The sequence below is a fragment of the Saccharomyces paradoxus genome, chromosome XI (genome assembly GCF_002079055.1).
Source record: "Saccharomyces paradoxus chromosome XI, complete sequence".
In the NCBI taxonomy this organism is placed as follows: Eukaryota; Fungi; Ascomycota; class Saccharomycetes; order Saccharomycetales; family Saccharomycetaceae; genus Saccharomyces; species Saccharomyces paradoxus.
Window position 1 is genome coordinate 441,853 of NC_047497.1, and position 16,747 is coordinate 458,599.

The 16,747-nt window shown below is 37.5% G+C and overlaps 9 protein-coding genes across 9 annotated transcripts; 4 read left to right on the forward strand and 5 right to left on the reverse strand.

The window, feature by feature from the left end:
* Positions 1-8: 8 nt before the first annotated feature.
* CCE1 (cruciform cutting endonuclease) lies at positions 9-1,070 on the reverse strand (the record flags this gene model as incomplete). The annotated part of the gene is made up of 1 exon (XM_033911722.1): positions 9-1,070. The coding sequence occupies one exon, from the start codon at positions 1,068-1,070 to the stop codon at positions 9-11; it is 1,062 nt and encodes a 353-aa protein (XP_033767613.1).
* Positions 1,071-1,279: 209 nt separating this feature from the next.
* UFD4 (putative ubiquitin-protein ligase UFD4) lies at positions 1,280-5,731 on the reverse strand (the record flags this gene model as incomplete). The annotated part of the gene is made up of 1 exon (XM_033911723.1): positions 1,280-5,731. The coding sequence occupies one exon, from the start codon at positions 5,729-5,731 to the stop codon at positions 1,280-1,282; it is 4,452 nt and encodes a 1,483-aa protein (XP_033767614.1).
* Positions 5,732-6,096: 365 nt separating this feature from the next.
* On the forward strand, positions 6,097-6,807 carry MRT4 (ribosome assembly factor MRT4; the record flags this gene model as incomplete). Its single annotated transcript, XM_033911724.1, has 1 exon — positions 6,097-6,807. One exon carries the CDS (start codon positions 6,097-6,099, stop codon positions 6,805-6,807), a length of 711 nt encoding a protein of 236 aa, XP_033767615.1.
* Positions 6,808-7,145: 338 nt separating this feature from the next.
* LAC1 (sphingosine N-acyltransferase LAC1) lies at positions 7,146-8,402 on the reverse strand (the record flags this gene model as incomplete). Its single annotated transcript, XM_033911725.1, has 1 exon — positions 7,146-8,402. One exon carries the CDS (start codon positions 8,400-8,402, stop codon positions 7,146-7,148), a length of 1,257 nt encoding a protein of 418 aa, XP_033767616.1.
* Positions 8,403-9,156: 754 nt separating this feature from the next.
* CAP1 (Cap1p) lies at positions 9,157-9,963 on the forward strand (the record flags this gene model as incomplete). Its single annotated transcript, XM_033911726.1, has 1 exon — positions 9,157-9,963. The coding sequence occupies one exon, from the start codon at positions 9,157-9,159 to the stop codon at positions 9,961-9,963; it is 807 nt and encodes a 268-aa protein (XP_033767617.1).
* Positions 9,964-10,049: 86 nt separating this feature from the next.
* Positions 10,050-10,486, reverse strand: SFT1 (Sft1p; the record flags this gene model as incomplete). Its single annotated transcript, XM_033911727.1, has 2 exons — positions 10,050-10,307; positions 10,451-10,486. The coding sequence occupies 2 exons, from the start codon at positions 10,484-10,486 to the stop codon at positions 10,050-10,052; spliced, it is 294 nt and encodes a 97-aa protein (XP_033767618.1).
* A 1,247-nt stretch (positions 10,487-11,733) lies between these two features.
* RPL14A (60S ribosomal protein eL14) lies at positions 11,734-12,546 on the forward strand (the record flags this gene model as incomplete). Its single annotated transcript, XM_033911728.1, has 2 exons — positions 11,734-11,862; positions 12,259-12,546. The coding sequence occupies 2 exons, from the start codon at positions 11,734-11,736 to the stop codon at positions 12,544-12,546; spliced, it is 417 nt and encodes a 138-aa protein (XP_033767619.1).
* Positions 12,547-12,924: 378 nt separating this feature from the next.
* Positions 12,925-14,709, reverse strand: BYE1 (Bye1p; the record flags this gene model as incomplete). The annotated part of the gene is made up of 1 exon (XM_033911729.1): positions 12,925-14,709. The coding sequence occupies one exon, from the start codon at positions 14,707-14,709 to the stop codon at positions 12,925-12,927; it is 1,785 nt and encodes a 594-aa protein (XP_033767620.1).
* Positions 14,710-15,438: 729 nt separating this feature from the next.
* On the forward strand, positions 15,439-16,644 carry AUR1 (inositol phosphorylceramide synthase; the record flags this gene model as incomplete). The annotated part of the gene is made up of 1 exon (XM_033911730.1): positions 15,439-16,644. The coding sequence occupies one exon, from the start codon at positions 15,439-15,441 to the stop codon at positions 16,642-16,644; it is 1,206 nt and encodes a 401-aa protein (XP_033767621.1).
* Between the last annotated feature and the right edge of the window lie 103 nt (positions 16,645-16,747).

Consider the following 16,747-nt stretch of genomic DNA (forward strand, 5'->3'; position numbering starts at 1 on the left):
ACAAATTTTTAGTCAGTGTTATAGGTATTTTGTAAACATTTCAGCTCTTGTACTTTGTTTTCACAAAATTCGAATACCTGTTGGAACTGCATTTTAATAAGTGACGTTGAATTCAAAAGTTCAGTAATACTTTCATAATTTTTTATCCACTCCATCCAAGACAAACAATGCAGAAATGAATCTGCCAAATCATCATCCTTTCTTACCCCCGAATTATCCTGGATCTCTAAAATATCACATAGCTTGAAACTTTTCTTTTTGGCAAGCGCATTTCGTATCCTATTATTCCAAATTCCGGTGAACTCAACCAGTTTTGTAGAGCTAATTGAACTGTTGTTTAGTATTGAGGTTGAAACTATTTTCTTCACTAACTTTATCCTCGAATCTTTGCTATGTTTGTTAGATTTCGACTTTTTTGAACCAGTCGGTGTTTCTTCTCTAGGAATGCACCAATATGAGGTCATCCGATGTGGATCGGACGAGCATACCATATACTGCAGCTTTGGTGCATCCTGTATTTTATTGGTAAACTTCATCTTGTTTTCTAGATTAGAGAAAAGAATCTGTTCGAGAATATTCACTTTTAAGATTGGTTCTAGTATATGCCTTGAAGACATAGTTCTGGCTCGTTGTCTTTCAATCGTAAATATATCAGGTATTGGCGTGGATTGGAATAAATATTCTGTTAGGCTAAATACAAGTTGGGAAGTTTCAGCAGGATTCAGGCTTAACTTTTTCAGATTTTGAAAAAATTTCTCTTCTAGGTTTATCTTTTGCCAGTCTAATACTTTAGGGAGGGGATCATCATAAAGCAATTGCATTTTGGAAAAAGCAAAATTAGAAACACCAGCGTCCATAGACAATATATTAATTCTTCCCTGCCTGATTTTTTGCTGTCTTAACTTCTCTAGAAATTCACACTGTTCTTGAATGTAAGTCCTCTTGGCTTCTTTCGTCGTGCCATTTGCCGCTCCAATAACGAACGATAAACATTTCAGTTGTGCGCTTTTTGCATTTTGGCAGCAGGAATCAATGAGTTGCAATATTTTTGCCTTCTGTGGTCCCGGCATATCACTGTCTTTCTTAACTTTAGATTGTATGACCACAAGTTTTCGCTGTATCCGATGGATACAAATATGGAATTATCAGTTAGAACCAAAAAACAAGAAAAATAGGGATATAATCGGACCAAAACTAACCCAACTTCCTATCCTTTTGTGTATCTTAAGGAATAATTTTGAAGCCATATAAAACTTAAATAAAAAAACTAACTAAAATCTTAGGAGAGTAAGAAAGCTCCTGCACCTTCTTCAATGGCTTGACAAAGACGAGACCGCATAATATCCTTGCTAGTATACTTGGGTAACTTCAAATAGTTAGCACATGTCATTACACTTGGTAGATATTCGTCTGCTGTTAAACCATCTTCAGCATGCTTTAACACAACTGTAAATTTAGGATTCAAACTTTTAAAGCCTCCAATTGGAAGCTTGGGAGATCCTGTTAAAAATTGCAAAAAGAGTCTTCTTTCGTGCTTATCAAAAGCGGATATTATTGATATAAAGTCATGAATGATTGAAGAATCCATTGTATAGCCATGTTCAGCGTTCAGGCTCGTATATAAAGTTCCCATAGACCAGTCTTCCTCAACCCGTCCGAAAATATCCACTAATTCATCTGGAAAAAGTATTAGCATCCTGGCATAGGAAAATACCTTCGAAAAACCCTCAAAAAATGCTCTTAACTGTTTTTCAATACCCTTACCCAATATTTGGTCGATAACACTATGGATGTACTCCTCAACATTGGAAGAGTTTAAGGATCTATTGCAACCTCCCGGAATCAGTTCGACGTCATCGTTTCCAGGAACGGTAAATGTCAAGGAGAGTGCTTCTAGGACAGTATTGCTATCCTTATTGACTACTATGTACTTAAGGGATTTCGCGAGTAATGGATCTACCAACTCAATCATTAAGAGACAACTTTCAACGTCGCTCGGCACTGTTGTCATATCGGGCGTAGACATTCTGTGCAACAATTCAAAAAAGACTTTGCTAAATCTGAAGTCAAGAATTCTATTATCAAGCAACGATCTGGCAACAAACGTCCCCAAATATCCAAAAAGCTCAATAATTTTTTCATTATTAGAAGACGGGTTGAGAGGCTCTGGGAACAATAAAGTGGTAATGTAGTCGTCAGTAGTATCGATATCCATTTCACTCCTGTAACTGTAAGAGTTACAACGCCACATGTTTAGCGACTTCCTTGCAAAATATTTGGAAACTACAGAGTAAAATTCCAATGTCGGCCCTAGACCTGTCCCTGCTTCTTCTTGGTATTCAATTTCTAATACGTCAGGGCTACTTCCATACTTAGACAAAATCTTGAGACCGGTCGCAAATATCGTTTTTCTTGAAATACGCAGCTTACGCCTAGTAATTCTTCCAAGCTGCTGTAAAGCTTCATCGTTCCTTATATCTTTCGAGCCTTTACTCTTATTCTTCCAAAGTTGAATCAATCTTCCGTAGCCAAAAGAGGTGCATTGTAAGAAAAACATCCTGGTATCAAAGGGAAACAAAAATGGGAATCTTCTGGTCAAAAATAGTGACCAATCTGGCAAAGCCCCACTCGCTACTACCAATGGTTCATCTAATTGCCTAGCGAGCTTAGCACTTAGTTTTGAGTTGATGAAACAGTCACTTTTGACACCGGAGCTATGCAGGAAATCCAATAATGTGAGAATATCGGCTGAGGATCCAGTATCAATCTCAGCAAATTCTCTCTTTTTATAAAAATCTCTCAACTTTTTCATTTCTTTAGGCTCCTCGGCTGGATCACGCTCTGTATTGTTATCTTCTAAACTTTTGCGAAATTTGATCGTTTGGGTATCACTCCATAAACTTTTTAAGTCACGATTTTGGCTGACAAATGTATTGAATATAACACCAAATACCGTGGACTCCATTTCAACTTTCTCATCATCATAAAAGAAGTCAAAATTCTTTTTTCTCATATGATCTAAGCAATTTTCCTCTTCTTCCCTATCAGCATCAGTACCAGAAGACGTAAGGTTTGGAATTAATGAATTTAAAAAACGCATTCTCACCATTCTATGCCTCAAAAACTCATTAAGTGAGGTAAAAGAAGCTATGCAATGGACTGAGACGATAGTGGATGATAAATCGTTACCAATATTATCTTTGCTTGCATCGCCATCATAAACTAACTTAATTCTTATCTCTTTAGCCAATGAGGATACGCCACCACCATCGTGCAAACCGCAGTCAACTATAGAAAAATTCTCCAGCCTTGTGAGAGCAGATTGTAGAATTTCTAAAAATCTCTCAACGTTATCCTCAAACACCTCTAAAAACGATTTTGCAAGAATGAAACGGGATGTAGTCGAGGACGTGATTCTTTTAGTTATAGATGAAGCTAGCCCTGTAGAAGTAAATTCAAAACCTGACACGTCAAAATCTTCATGGAAAATACACTTTTTTAAAACTGACCAGATTCCCTTCCAATCCTCTTCGGTTTTGTCAGGAGTGGAAGGATTTTCTAGAATAGAAACAACGCTCTCGATTTGATGGAGCTCCTCCGTTATTACCTCTTGCTCGACGTTCATCTGAGAAAGTACCCTATTAACTAGGTTCACACCTTTGTTCTTGATATAAGCTAAAGACAGAGTTCTGAAAATGTGTATTGAAATTTTTTTTGGTTTGACCGAGTCAGGAATTTCCATATCAGTAAACTCGTAATCATAGTCATCATCAGCTTCATCACATTCCTCAATACTGCTATGTAAATCCCCTTCTTCATCAGAAAGTGACACATTCTCGGTCTCATCCTCCTTCAAATCAATGTTATCGAAATCCACAGACAAATCCTTAACCAAATCGAAAATGCCCTCTCTTTTGATGGAAGGAAAGAACAGTTCGGCAAATTTTTTACAAATTAAGTCAAGCAACGAGAGACCACCAACCAATAGCGTACCGGCCTCCGATGAATGGGTGCCGTTAGCGTTAAATGTTGTTTCTTTTTGGGCCAAGATGGATCCAATTAGTTTGATAAGTTGATCATTGATTGCCTTCGCTATGGAGTTGTTTATGCATGATACAACCCTTGTTAAGGCAATTAGCACGTATCTTCTTACGTCGAAGTCAGCAGCGTTTGTATAAATTTCAACGAGGATCGGAATTAGGCACTGAACTAGGGAATCGAATCGTTCCTGGTTAGAAATGACTTCGCGGTCGCTATTTCCGGTATCTTTATCCGCAGACAGTATCCTTTCATCCTCGGGAGGAAACAATACAACTATAAATCTAGAAATACTAATCAATAAACTGTTTGGGACATAAATCAGTGTTTCGTGTAACCCCGCGTTAGAATTTTTACTATAATGCTGGAATGACCGTGTTGTCATATCAACAATGTCAGTTTTCTCTCTCAGTTCTCTTGAAAGTACATCACTGCTTATTGCCAATACAGTTAAAATATCTAAACATTTCAGTTTATTCTCCAATGGGGTGTCCGGAATAGAAACCAGCCGAACTATTCTTTCGATTAAATCCAACGAAAACAGGGTCTCGAATTTTTCGACCCTATGCAACGCTCCACAAATACCGTACAGGGCATTTACAAGCCTGGTTAATATTGGTTGGTCCGTCGCATTAGTAAAAATTGGTTTGAGGGTTGGAAGTACTTCAACGACGGCCTTAAAATCACCCAACCGGATACTGCTACAAGCGTTCGAAACAATTGCGATAGCCTTCCTCTGTGCATGTATAGTTAAAAAATCGAAGAATTGAACATAAATTGATAATTGGCCTGTTTGTAAAATGTCTCTTCCATGTACTCTAGAAATGTATTCCACAGTTTCTAAAACTTGTTCCGCAAGGTCAATATAACTGATCTCTACCAATTTTTCTTGCAAAATAGGTATAACATGTTCGTCAACAGCTATTGAAATAGATTCGGGACAGACCTCAAAGAGATTATACATGCACCTACAGGCTTGCATCTGTAATTCTAATTCTTCCCGCAAAACTTTATCGGAGAGGATGGCAGCTATATTCCCTATTAATGTTTCCATCGGTATAATTCTATCAACGACGATTTGGTTCATCATTAAGATGTTTTCTGAGAGTTCTTTTAAACTTTCCATTGCAATATAAGGGTCTTCAGAGGCATTTCCAGTATTCTCTATCAGTTTAGAAATCCGCTCATTCCTTGCCGAACTCTCTGCGCTCCTCTCCATTCTTCCTCCAATCATCGATAAAATCTCAGGTAGTGTTCTTCCAGCTGGATTTTGCCCCTGTTCTCTACCTGTTTGTCTTCTTTGTTCTAGTCTTTGTGCGAATGTTTCCAAAATATCAGGTAAATGAAAGGGGTTGCTGCCAAATTCACGATTATCTTGAAAATGATCAAGTCCTTCTTCTTCTCCATTTCTGTCTTCGTCATCGCCATTCTGAGTTCTATGGTATCCGTATAAAAGTCCAGAATTATCTTCATGATGGTAATCGTTATCATCATCCTCATCATCCTCTGCCTCAAAGCTTCCGACGCTAGAAAGCATATGTTCATCTTCATCCTCATCAGGATAATAAGAGTATTCACCCCGTTCATGGCCATCCTCATCGTAGTCATCTTCTACTTGAGTATCCATCATATAATCACTGTTTTCGCTATGGGACTCATGCTCATCAAAGTTGTGCGAATTATTTTCAGACATGCTTAGTTATTTCTCTCCTCTAACGTGTATTCAAATTTTTACACACAAAGTATATCACCATTTATAGAGCACACAGAAATGAAAGTACCGATCTCAGAAACTTGTCTTTTCCTGGATATGACCAAGCCTATTCCCCTTTCCAACTATTGCTGTCTATGATTCCCACAATTTGATTTTAGTTCAGAAAACCCAACCATTCGGACTTTACCCGGTGAAGGTGAAAGAAAATTTTTTTTCCCAGAAAAATGCGATGAGCTTTTGAAAAGTTGCTAATATTTGTAGTACTTTGGCTAAGCATAGTTGATTCATTTTGTTTTACGTACGTCACTGTCTATCGTCCATACAATACTTATCATAGTTGAACCATGCCAAGATCTAAACGTTCCAAGCTAGTTACTTTAGCACAAACCGATAAAAAAGGCAGAGAAAATAAAGAAAGAATTTTCGATGAAGTGAGGGAAGCCTTGGACACTTATAGATACGTCTGGGTCCTACATCTTGACGACGTTAGAACTCCAGTTCTGCAAGAAATCAGAACTTCTTGGGCAGGCTCTAAGTTAATTATGGGTAAGAGGAAAGTTTTACAAAAAGCATTAGGAGAAAAGAGGGAAGAAGAATACAAAGAAAATCTGTATCAATTGAGTAAGCTTTGTAGCGGTGTCACTGGTTTATTGTTCACTGACGAGGATGTTAACACCGTCAAGGAATACTTTAAATCATATGTTCGTTCAGACTACTCAAGACCGAACACGAAGGCACCATTAACATTTACAATTCCTGAAGGCATCATCTACTCACGCGGTGGTCAAATCCCAGCTGAGGAAGATGTTCCAATGATCCATTCTCTAGAGCCAACTATGAGAAACAAATTCGAAATTCCAACTAAAATCAAAGCTGGTAAAATTACCATCGATAGTCCATATTTAGTTTGCACAGAAGGAGAAAAATTAGATGTTCGTCAAGCTTTAATACTGAAACAATTCGGTGTCGCTGCTTCCGAATTCAAGGTCAAGGTCACAGCCTATTATGACAACGACAACTCTACTGTTGAAAACACTAAAATCAACATGGAATGAGCTGAACTATTATTTTAAAACCTTTTTTAATAGACCATTGTATAAAAATCCAATATAATTTTCTTTTTTGTATAGATATACTAAAGCAAACGCTCATAAGTGTAACATAGTTTCTTTTCAACCGAGAACTTATACTCATGCTAACCAAGCGTAAATCACCTTTGATCTTCTTCACAGCTCTTTAGCGGCATGAAAGCAAGAAAAGAGGGAAACAGTAAATGCTTGGAGAAGAATACTATAAAAATGCCTGCTTACATACATCAGTAAGGAACAACGTAGGATCGGGGCTGTAAAAGAATTAATGTGTAATGGTATACTACTTAAAATATTGTTTTCTTTCAAATATCTTTTTTCGTTGGAGTACTGTCAGTTGGTGTAGTAGAACTTTCATCACTTTCCTCGTCTGATTCACTATCACTTCTGTCATCCTTAAGAATACCTCTCCACAGAATTCTGTAAAGAACTCTAAAAATAAGGAACAGCCAATAAAGATTCACCAATTGTAAAGCGCCTATCAATACAAAGACAATTGGTAAGGAGATCCAACATTTATACTGCTGAGTGGCGAAATTCAAAACGTAGTTACCTTCCGTGCGGAATTGCGTTAAAACGGACCATAGGATCTTTAAATTTATGTAATGACGCAAATAAATCCACGCAACAACAAAGATAGCAAAAGAAAAAAAAGCCAATCCGGAGTCCAAATAATTTAGAGTTTTGGAAAACGACAAAAGAAAATCAGAAACGTCCATTGTGATATAGATTGGCAGCCCCATTTTAGTGAAATGGAAGACGTATGAAGACCAAATCAACAGCAAGGTAACAATATGATGGAAAGTCAACTCGTTGTGATCTTTTCTTGGCTTTTCCAGTTGCAATACAAGAATGCAAGCTTGTTGAGCCCAAAACGCAGCCTGACCCAAATAGAATACCTTGAATAAGAAGGGATTAGTAAAATCTGGATATGTTCTGTACATTGCTTTTGTGTTGAAAAACCATAAATCCGAATGGTACATACAATATATCCCGAAAGGACCGGAAACACCGGTGTAGAAAATAGCGTACATTTGTTCCATGATTCTTTTTATTCTGTGCTTAGAAGTGACGTGTAACCGAATGGCAAAGGGTCTAATGACAACGTCCATCAGAAATTCACGTAGAAATGTGAAAAAAATCATATAGTAAAATACAAAGCACAAATCGTTAATACCTTTGCCATATGCGTTCGTATCACCTATTTGGTATGACACAGCGACAAATCTATGTAATACATTAGTCTTTGTTGTATTACCAGAGGTGAAATAGGCACTATATACCGCGACTAAAATCATTAAGGGAGCTATCCAGGCATGGCGATAACTTATCTCTCTGAATGAAAACCAGATTTTCTTGACCAGATCGCTATCATTTTTGGTGGCTTCAGATAATCTTTGCATACGCCTTTTAGCAGCAGTTTTAGATTCTTTTGTCTCGAACATAGTACCTAAACTAGGTACAGTGTCCCCGAGATCGATCTTACCTATGGAAGACTTACGCCTTGGTCTTGACCTCACTTTCAAATTATTGTTCGAAGGACTTGGTTTTATCGTCGACATAGCTTTTACCTACTGATACTGTGTCTATCTAAATGTTTACCGGAAGTATGAATAATAAAACAATAGCGATCAACCGACAAAAATATCTGTATGGAACAGAAAAAAACGGTAAGGAACTAGAAACTGTAGTTTTAACTTAAACCAGGTCCGGATTATAAAGCCGATGTAGCAGAAAAACGGGTTCACGGAATACAATAGACAAATAACGATAAATAAATAAATAAATAAATAAGTGAAAAAAAAAATTAAGCAAGTAAATAAAACAAAACGGGATGCAACAAGCCAAGGAGGAAAACAATAGAAAAAATAACTTAAATCTTAGTCTAGATTCAAATACTATCCCCCTCTTCCCACGTAATTTCTAGCATGGTCAGGTACAATGCCCACCGATATGAGAAAAAAGAGTGAAAAAAAAAAGTGACGAAAAAGGTTCCGCGGATCCAGGAACGTTGTTGGAATGACCGGAAAAGACAGTTTTGCCTTTTCTACTTTTTTTCATTCCTGGTCATTTTCCTGTTGAAGCCCAGCAATTTTTTTTCGCGTCGCGTTTCACAATTATCGGATCACGTGCAATAATACTTATCACGTGACTATCATGTGATACGATATCCGGGTTACCAACCCCTTTTTTTCTTTCTATTGGAATATTGATTCTGTAGTAGGCTAGTAGTAGATTTTGAATAGAGGAAGTTGCTGGCAATCAAGAGAGACGGTTCGAACCGCTAGCTCAACGGATCATTAGAGCGACTGACAAATGTCTAGTAGTAAATTCGAAGAGGTTATAAACAAGATTATCAGTGATAGCCCTCCAGGAGAACTGAGGGAAGTTTATGACGATCTGATCAAGATCACAAGTGAAAACTCCAAAAATACTATTTTGGATGCTATTGAAAATTATAACGTGCAGAATTGCATCCCTATAGACGTCAATGGGAGTTCTGTGATTATTTCTAAATACAACAAGGAAGGTGCGAAGTTCTTTGATCCCATAAATTCCGTCATTTTTTCAGTTAACCATCTAGAGCGCAAAGGTCTTGACATTGAGCCGTTTGAGTTCACGCATGCAAAGCTTGAAATAGAGCAATTGAAAGATTTACACGATAAATTACACGAATATCTTCTTCAGAGCTTCCCCGGTGACGTTAGTTTTGCTGTTTACCCAGTCCCCGAGAAAATAAGCAAAATCTCCATTATTATTGTTAGCACCAAATATAATCCAAGCAATTTTTGGAACGGCCATTGGAGATCGAGTTACATCTACGATTTGGAGACCAAGGAGTTATCCGGTGAGATCTCTACGCAAGTCCATTACTACGAAGACGGTAACGTTAGTTTCCAATCTGGGAAGGAAGTCAGTCAATCTAACGTTAATGACGTTGTCTGCACAATAAAAGATATCGAAACAAGCTTTGAGAATGATCTAGATCTTTCATTTTTCGATTTGAACGAAAAACAGTTCAAAGCTTTGAGAAGAAGATTACCAGTCACAAGATCAAAAATCAACTGGGGTAGTGCGATTGGTAGTTATAGATTGGGTAAGAACGCGGCAGAAGGCAAATGAGAATTTATGCTCTATTCTATTCTATTTTTTACTTCTTAAATTGAATACATCTATGTACATTATTTTTTTTGGCTTTGATTCGCTCATTAAAATAACTTAAACAGGGTATATAGAATGAAGAATATTAACAACGCCAAACCCACCATTCTCCATATACCATTACCAGCCTTTAAGGATCGTGTTAACCTTGAGGACGAATTCTTGATATCGGTAAACATCGACCCCAATGAATCTGTCATTTGATTTATGACAGAACTGTCGGAGACCGCTCGGTCTCCGATCTCTTGATTTATATTCCTAAATGTGGCTAATTTATTGGCTAATCCTTCTAGCTTGCCATCATTCTGTTTAAAATACACGTACATGAAGGGGTGATACGTCTGCTCACCCGGTCTGCAGAAGCAATAGTTAGTATCTTAGAACATCCATATAGTAAGTTCCTTCCCATTTTGAATACCGAGGCGTGTTGTAGCCGTGATTTACATACATTTGATTCGATCTGAGAGTACCTAGAATTTGACATTGTTTTTAATGATTATATATTACCTTTCTACCGCGCTCTCCTTGTTGAGTTCTTCCAGTATCCTTATGAATGATATACCTTATTTTATTTCCTCTTTTTTATTTTTCTCCATACAGCACTACGCGGCTTCTTGCAATAATAAGAACACCAGGATAGCTGATGTAGCACTTGCCTGCAGCATCCACAACAAGAAACGTGCGATATTTGTCGATCAGCCACCGCAGATACAAGAAATCTTGCTCGGCAGCGTAGTTATAAGATAGCGTATAGTTGAAATGGTTATACATTACCTCAAGATGTTCTTCCCAGATGCAGGTTAGGAATATCGCGCAATATGGTTAATGTACCAGTTACAACGACGTAGGTACTATTGAAAATGGTACTCAAGAAAAATGTCAGATAAAAAACTTTTCGCACTTCGCTAAACACCCATATAGAACATGGCGGTGTTCCAAGTGATTAGCCCTAGATCGCAAATTATATCATCATTCAATTACCTTTCTTGCTGAATCTCCTTTGTAACAAGAACTACTGCCGTCTCAATTCAGAAGGAAATATGATACGACTGTATCATACCATCATTCTTAACATGGCTGCTATGTACTTTATGCTTTCATTGAACAATCATCTAAATTTCAACAGTGACTAATAGATGTCAGACATTTATGATAAGATTATCAGAATCGAAGACGGCTAGGTATTAACTTTTACCGGAAAAACCTACGTTTAAATAAACATTTATTCAGTATTAGATGTGAGAAAAAAAAAAAGACGAACCCAGTAATCTTGTCAAAATGCAGCTATATTCTGAGTAATCAATTGACGGCACATATACATCCATACACATCATTCATGTACATCTTAACACCACATATATTTTACAAGAATATATCATAATTAGAATTCTCGTTATCATTATTTTTTTCGGATTTTTGCGTTTTACGAAGTTTCAAACGGTACTCGCCCAACTTTCCACCCAGAAAAGAGCGCTTTATGGGAGATTGTTGCCTGCGATTGAGTGCATTCTCCCATCATCGGTTTCTTCCCAGGGCACAGCGTCTCTACTCTCAGCCCAAGTAACCAGGGAGAGAGTGACCTTTCGGCGGACTGTCCTTCCTACTCGTCGAGCACTATTGGAGCTGAAAAAAAAGTAATCTAAGGTTAAGTTGAGCAGGTCTGACAATTGTATAACAAATTTAGTTGTTTGTTTTAGTGAATAAAGAGAGTCGTGAAAAATAAAATAAACAATGTCCACCGATTCTATTGTCAAGGCTTCTAACTGGAGATTAGTCGAAGTTGGCCGTGTGGTTTTGATCAAAAAGGGTCAATCCGCAGGTAAATTGGCTGCTATCGTCGAAATTATTGACCAAAAGAAGGTATGTTAAACCCAAAAAACCTATCACCGATTTGAGGAGGGAAGGGTAATGAGGTAGAGTTACTTTAGGTTGAAAAAAATGCTGATAACTATCTAATCCGTTGGCATGGATGAAGACACCTGTAAATGATAAAAGTGAAAAACACAGATTGTAATAGAGAAACCTAAATGTCTTTATTTTTCTATCTGAGTGGGCTATAGTGGAATATCTACGTATTTCAGTAGCAGCTGACCCAGTTTTAGAAAGTTAGTACCCTATATTTGTGCAGATAATCCTTAAAGAGCCTGACCACGTTTCCTCAAACGTTTAACAATGTTTCCCATTGTTTAAAAAATTCCGTTTTACTAACAACTTTTATGAATGATTCTCTAAATTGTTCGTTATCAATTATTATAGGTTTTGATTGACGGTCCAAAAGCTGGTGTCCCACGTCAAGCCATCAACTTGGGTCAAGTTGTCTTAACTCCATTGACCTTTACTCTACCAAGAGGTGCTAGAACCGCTACTGTTTCCAAGAAGTGGGCTGCTGCTGGTGTCTGCGAAAAGTGGGCTGCTTCATCTTGGGCTAAGAAGATTGCTCAACGTGAAAGACGTGCTGCTTTGACTGACTTTGAAAGATTCCAAGTTATGGTTTTAAGAAAGCAAAAGAGATACACCGTCAAGAAGGCTTTGGCTAAGGCTTAAAATATGTACATGATCTTTAATTCTGATGTATTTCGTATGTAATTTTATCTTTAACTGGTTATTCTTTTAATAAATAAACTACAATTTTATAACTATCGAAAAAAAGCCTCTGTTATTCATATATCTCTGGAAAATTATACAGATATCCAGTGAACATAACAAATACATTTAAGTTACCTGACCGCTTATACCGGTAGGGGCTTCTGACCTAGCTTTATGTTTGTATAAACCTATGCACATAAATTTTACAAAACCACTGAAAATATGAACACAATGAGCAAAAGAAAAAAGAGTAAGTTTGTAGTAAACATACATGCTTCTGAGGTTTTGTTACCATATTACTATAATATTGTTACAACTCTTGCGGAACCTTATATTTTAATGAATAAGTTCCTGCTTTACCACAACAAATGCGAATAATGTTCTTTCATCCGATTTAACGGGCGAGAATCTCTCAGATCTTTCACTATTATTTTCTAGAATTTCTTTCAAAATTTCTGGAATTTCACCGCTCCTCGATGGAACAATATAAAAATCCTTTTCGTATCTAGTTTTTGGCTTTATACCCGCAATGCGACTTTTATTTTCCAGTGAGTCTACAACTTCTGCGAAAGTTGCCTTACTTTCATCGTCATTTGAGGAAAATAATTGATACACTAATATAGCTCTAGAGCAGGAGATTTCTTTAAGATATGGTACAGCAGTAGTTGTAGGCAATCGTCCTTCCACATACAGTTTGCCGTCGCCAATAGCTTCCTTGATGATATCCCTCTTTAACTTTTGTGAAGTTCCAACGTGGTTTAGGTAACCTGTAAACTCAAGTCCTAAGCCGGGGTATAAAAATGCGCACTGTAGAGACTCTTCGTTGATTATTGTATTTGGGCTGAGTTCTTTTGGAATGGCATGTGTCTGTTCTATTTTGCCCTTATCGCTGTCGCTACTCTCAACGTTGTGTAATCTTATGCTATCTTTTGAGTATAAAATATCCTCTTGAGGTTCAGCGGAATCTTCGATCAGCTCATCACCCTTATGGGTTTTAACGTATATGGGTTTGTCGGGTACCTCAACAATAAAGTTTTCTAAAGTAACTTTATCCCTTTTTTCTTTGAATTCTTGTAAGTCAGGATTTGCCAGTTCAGATGCGTTCATGTTTACCAGCTTATTCAAAGGTAATTTACCCTCTATAACATGTGCTTTCAGTTCCAAATTTTTCTTATCCTTTAGGTTAGAATATAATGATCTCACTTTCTCTGTGTATATCTTATCCAAAGTACCAAATTCGACGTTAAGGCAAGCTTTATAAAGCTCATCCTCAAGATTGTGCGCAAACTCTTTTGACACGAATACTGTATCTTTCCCATCAGGAAGCTTATAAAGCTTTGCCTCTGTCGTCTCGGGGATGATGAACTTGCTAAATAAGGTAGAGAACATTTTTTCTGCATTATATCTCAGTTTGTGTTCTTTTTCGCTTTCAAAATCTCTCTTGGTAGGCATTCTGTTTTCGACAGTGTCAAAATTGGTAGCATCAGTGCTTTTCTTCCTTTTTTTTGACTCATTGGATTTTTTCACCTGCTTAATTTTGGTAAGGTTCCCTTTGGAACTATCGGGACTCCTTTTCCGTTTCCTGGGGCTTTCTTCATCAAGGAAGATATCTGCATCATTGTCATTGTGGTCATTAATGGGCTTATAAACATCATCATCATCGTAATCATCGTCCTCTGAAATCTCCACCTCCTTAGATTTTTCCAAATGTGCATACAGCGATGGGTCGCACAATTCGCAGTAGTACTTAGAATCCTCGCTCATTAGCCCATCGATGGCGTCTTTACCATTGGTCATACATTTAATATGCTGCCAAGAATCACAGCCGTCGCACTGAACCATGTCCCCATGCGAGTATTCAGCAGCATCGTAGTTCTCATTGTTTGCCCCGCACAAACACCTAACATAGCCCTCGTCTGCTTCTTCTGCTTCTTCTGTTCTTTCTTTCTCAGTATCTTTACTTGGCTCTTGGGAAGAATCAGCCTTCTTATTCTTTTTTGTCACTGAATCAGCCTTCTTTTTAGTTCTTTTTTTCTTGGGTGTTTCACTCTCCTCCTGTAACAGATACTCAATATATTTATTCTGACCCTTATTAGATCTTGAAGAAGTACGAACAGACATAGTAAATTTAAACTAAATAAAAGCTAAAAGTAAAAGTTAGAGTAGAAATAAAAGTAAAAGAGAACCTAGGATAATCGTTAGCCCCCTGTGTATAGAACAAGTCAAAATACTAAGATCTTGTCACCTTATCCTCTTGCATCGTGGGTCTTTTGACCAAATTGCAACCTGGGCATCCCTTCGTATGTCTTGTGAAATACTATCCACCTCTCCGCAGCTCCTAGAAATGATAAAATGATACGACCTCCGTGAAGAGCGATCCGAGGACTGAAAAAAGGAAAAACAAAAATGGGCTAAAAACCACAACAAAAGAATATCAACTTTCATTGCTTGGCGGGTCATCGCGTCTTTTTTATTTCCTTCTGTTAAAGAAGAGTAAAGTGCCCATCAGTGTTCGTATTTGTTACAAGTGATTTTCTGATTTGGTACTACTGCAGAAGCGTATTTTTTGCTTCAGTTACCATAGCGCAAGAACACTAGCGACTTTGTTCGTGGACCAACAAAGTAGGATTTCTACTGCTATATTTTATAGGTAGTTGGTTAGTCCGATCGCTCACTTTTTGGTTGTCGTTGAGTACTTCATAAGTTTCTCCTTTTTCTCTTCTAAATTGAACTACTTTGGGTATAGCTTTTGGCCCAAGGATCTTCTAATTTTCTTCAAAAGTACTTTATTTTATTTCCTACAGGTTGCGGTTTTCATATTTCAAAAAGCTTTTAATAGTTCCTTTGCGTATGGCAAATCCTTTTTCGAGATGGTTTCTATCAGAGAGACCTCCAAACTGCCATGTAGCCGATTTAGAAACAAGTTTAGATCCCCATCAAACTTTGCTGAAGGTGCAAAAGTACAAACCTGCTTTAAGTGACTGGGTGCATTACATCTTCTTGGGATCCATCATGTTGTTTGTGTTTATTACTAATCCCGCACCTTGGATTTTCAAGATTCTTTTTTATTGTTTCTTAGGCACTTTATTCATCATTCCAGCTACATCACAGTTTTTCTTCAATGCTTTGCCTATACTAACATGGGTGGCGCTTTATTTCACTTCATCGTATTTTCCAGATGACCGCAGGCCCCCTATTACTGTTAAAGTGTTACCAGCGGTGGAAACAATTTTATATGGTGACAATTTAAGTGATATTCTTGCAACATCGACGAACTCCTTTTTGGATATTTTGGCATGGTTGCCGTATGGTTTATTTCATTTCGGGGCCCCATTTGTCGTTGCTGCCATCTTATTCGTATTTGGGCCACCAACTGTTTTACAGGGTTACGCCTTCGCATTTGGTTATATGAACCTGTTTGGTGTTATCATGCAAAATGTCTTTCCAGCCGCTCCACCATGGTATAAAATTCTTTATGGATTGGAATCAGCCAACTATGGTATGCATGGCTCGCCGGGCGGATTAGCTAGAATTGATAAGCTACTCGGCATTAATATGTATACTACAGCCTTTTCAAATTCCTCAGTCATTTTTGGTGCTTTCCCTTCGTTGCATTCTGGATGTGCTACTATGGAAGCCTTGTTTTTCTGCTATTGCTTCCCAAAATTGAAGCCTTTGTTTATTACTTATGTTTGCTGGTTATGGTGGTCAACTATGTATTTGACACATCATTATTTTGTAGACCTGATGGCAGGTTCTGTGCTATCATACGTTATTTTCCAGTACACAAAGTACACACATTTGCCAATTGTAGATACATCTCTTTTTTGCAGGTGGTCATATACTTCAATTGAGAAATATGATATCTCCAAGAAAGATCCATTAGCTGCAGATTCAAACGATATTGAGAGTGTCCCTTTGTCCAACTTGGAACTTGACTTTGATCTTAATATGACTGATGAACCTAGCGTAAGCCCTTCATTATTTGATGGTTCTACTTCCGTTTCTCGTTCGTCGGCTACGTCTATAACGTCACTAGGTGTAAAGAGGGCTTAATGAGTATTTTATCTGTAACTACAGATAATCAGTGGTCTTATATAGATGCATATAGAATATATATCTCTTCTTCTTTCTTTTTCAGTCAGAACTGTAGTTTAGC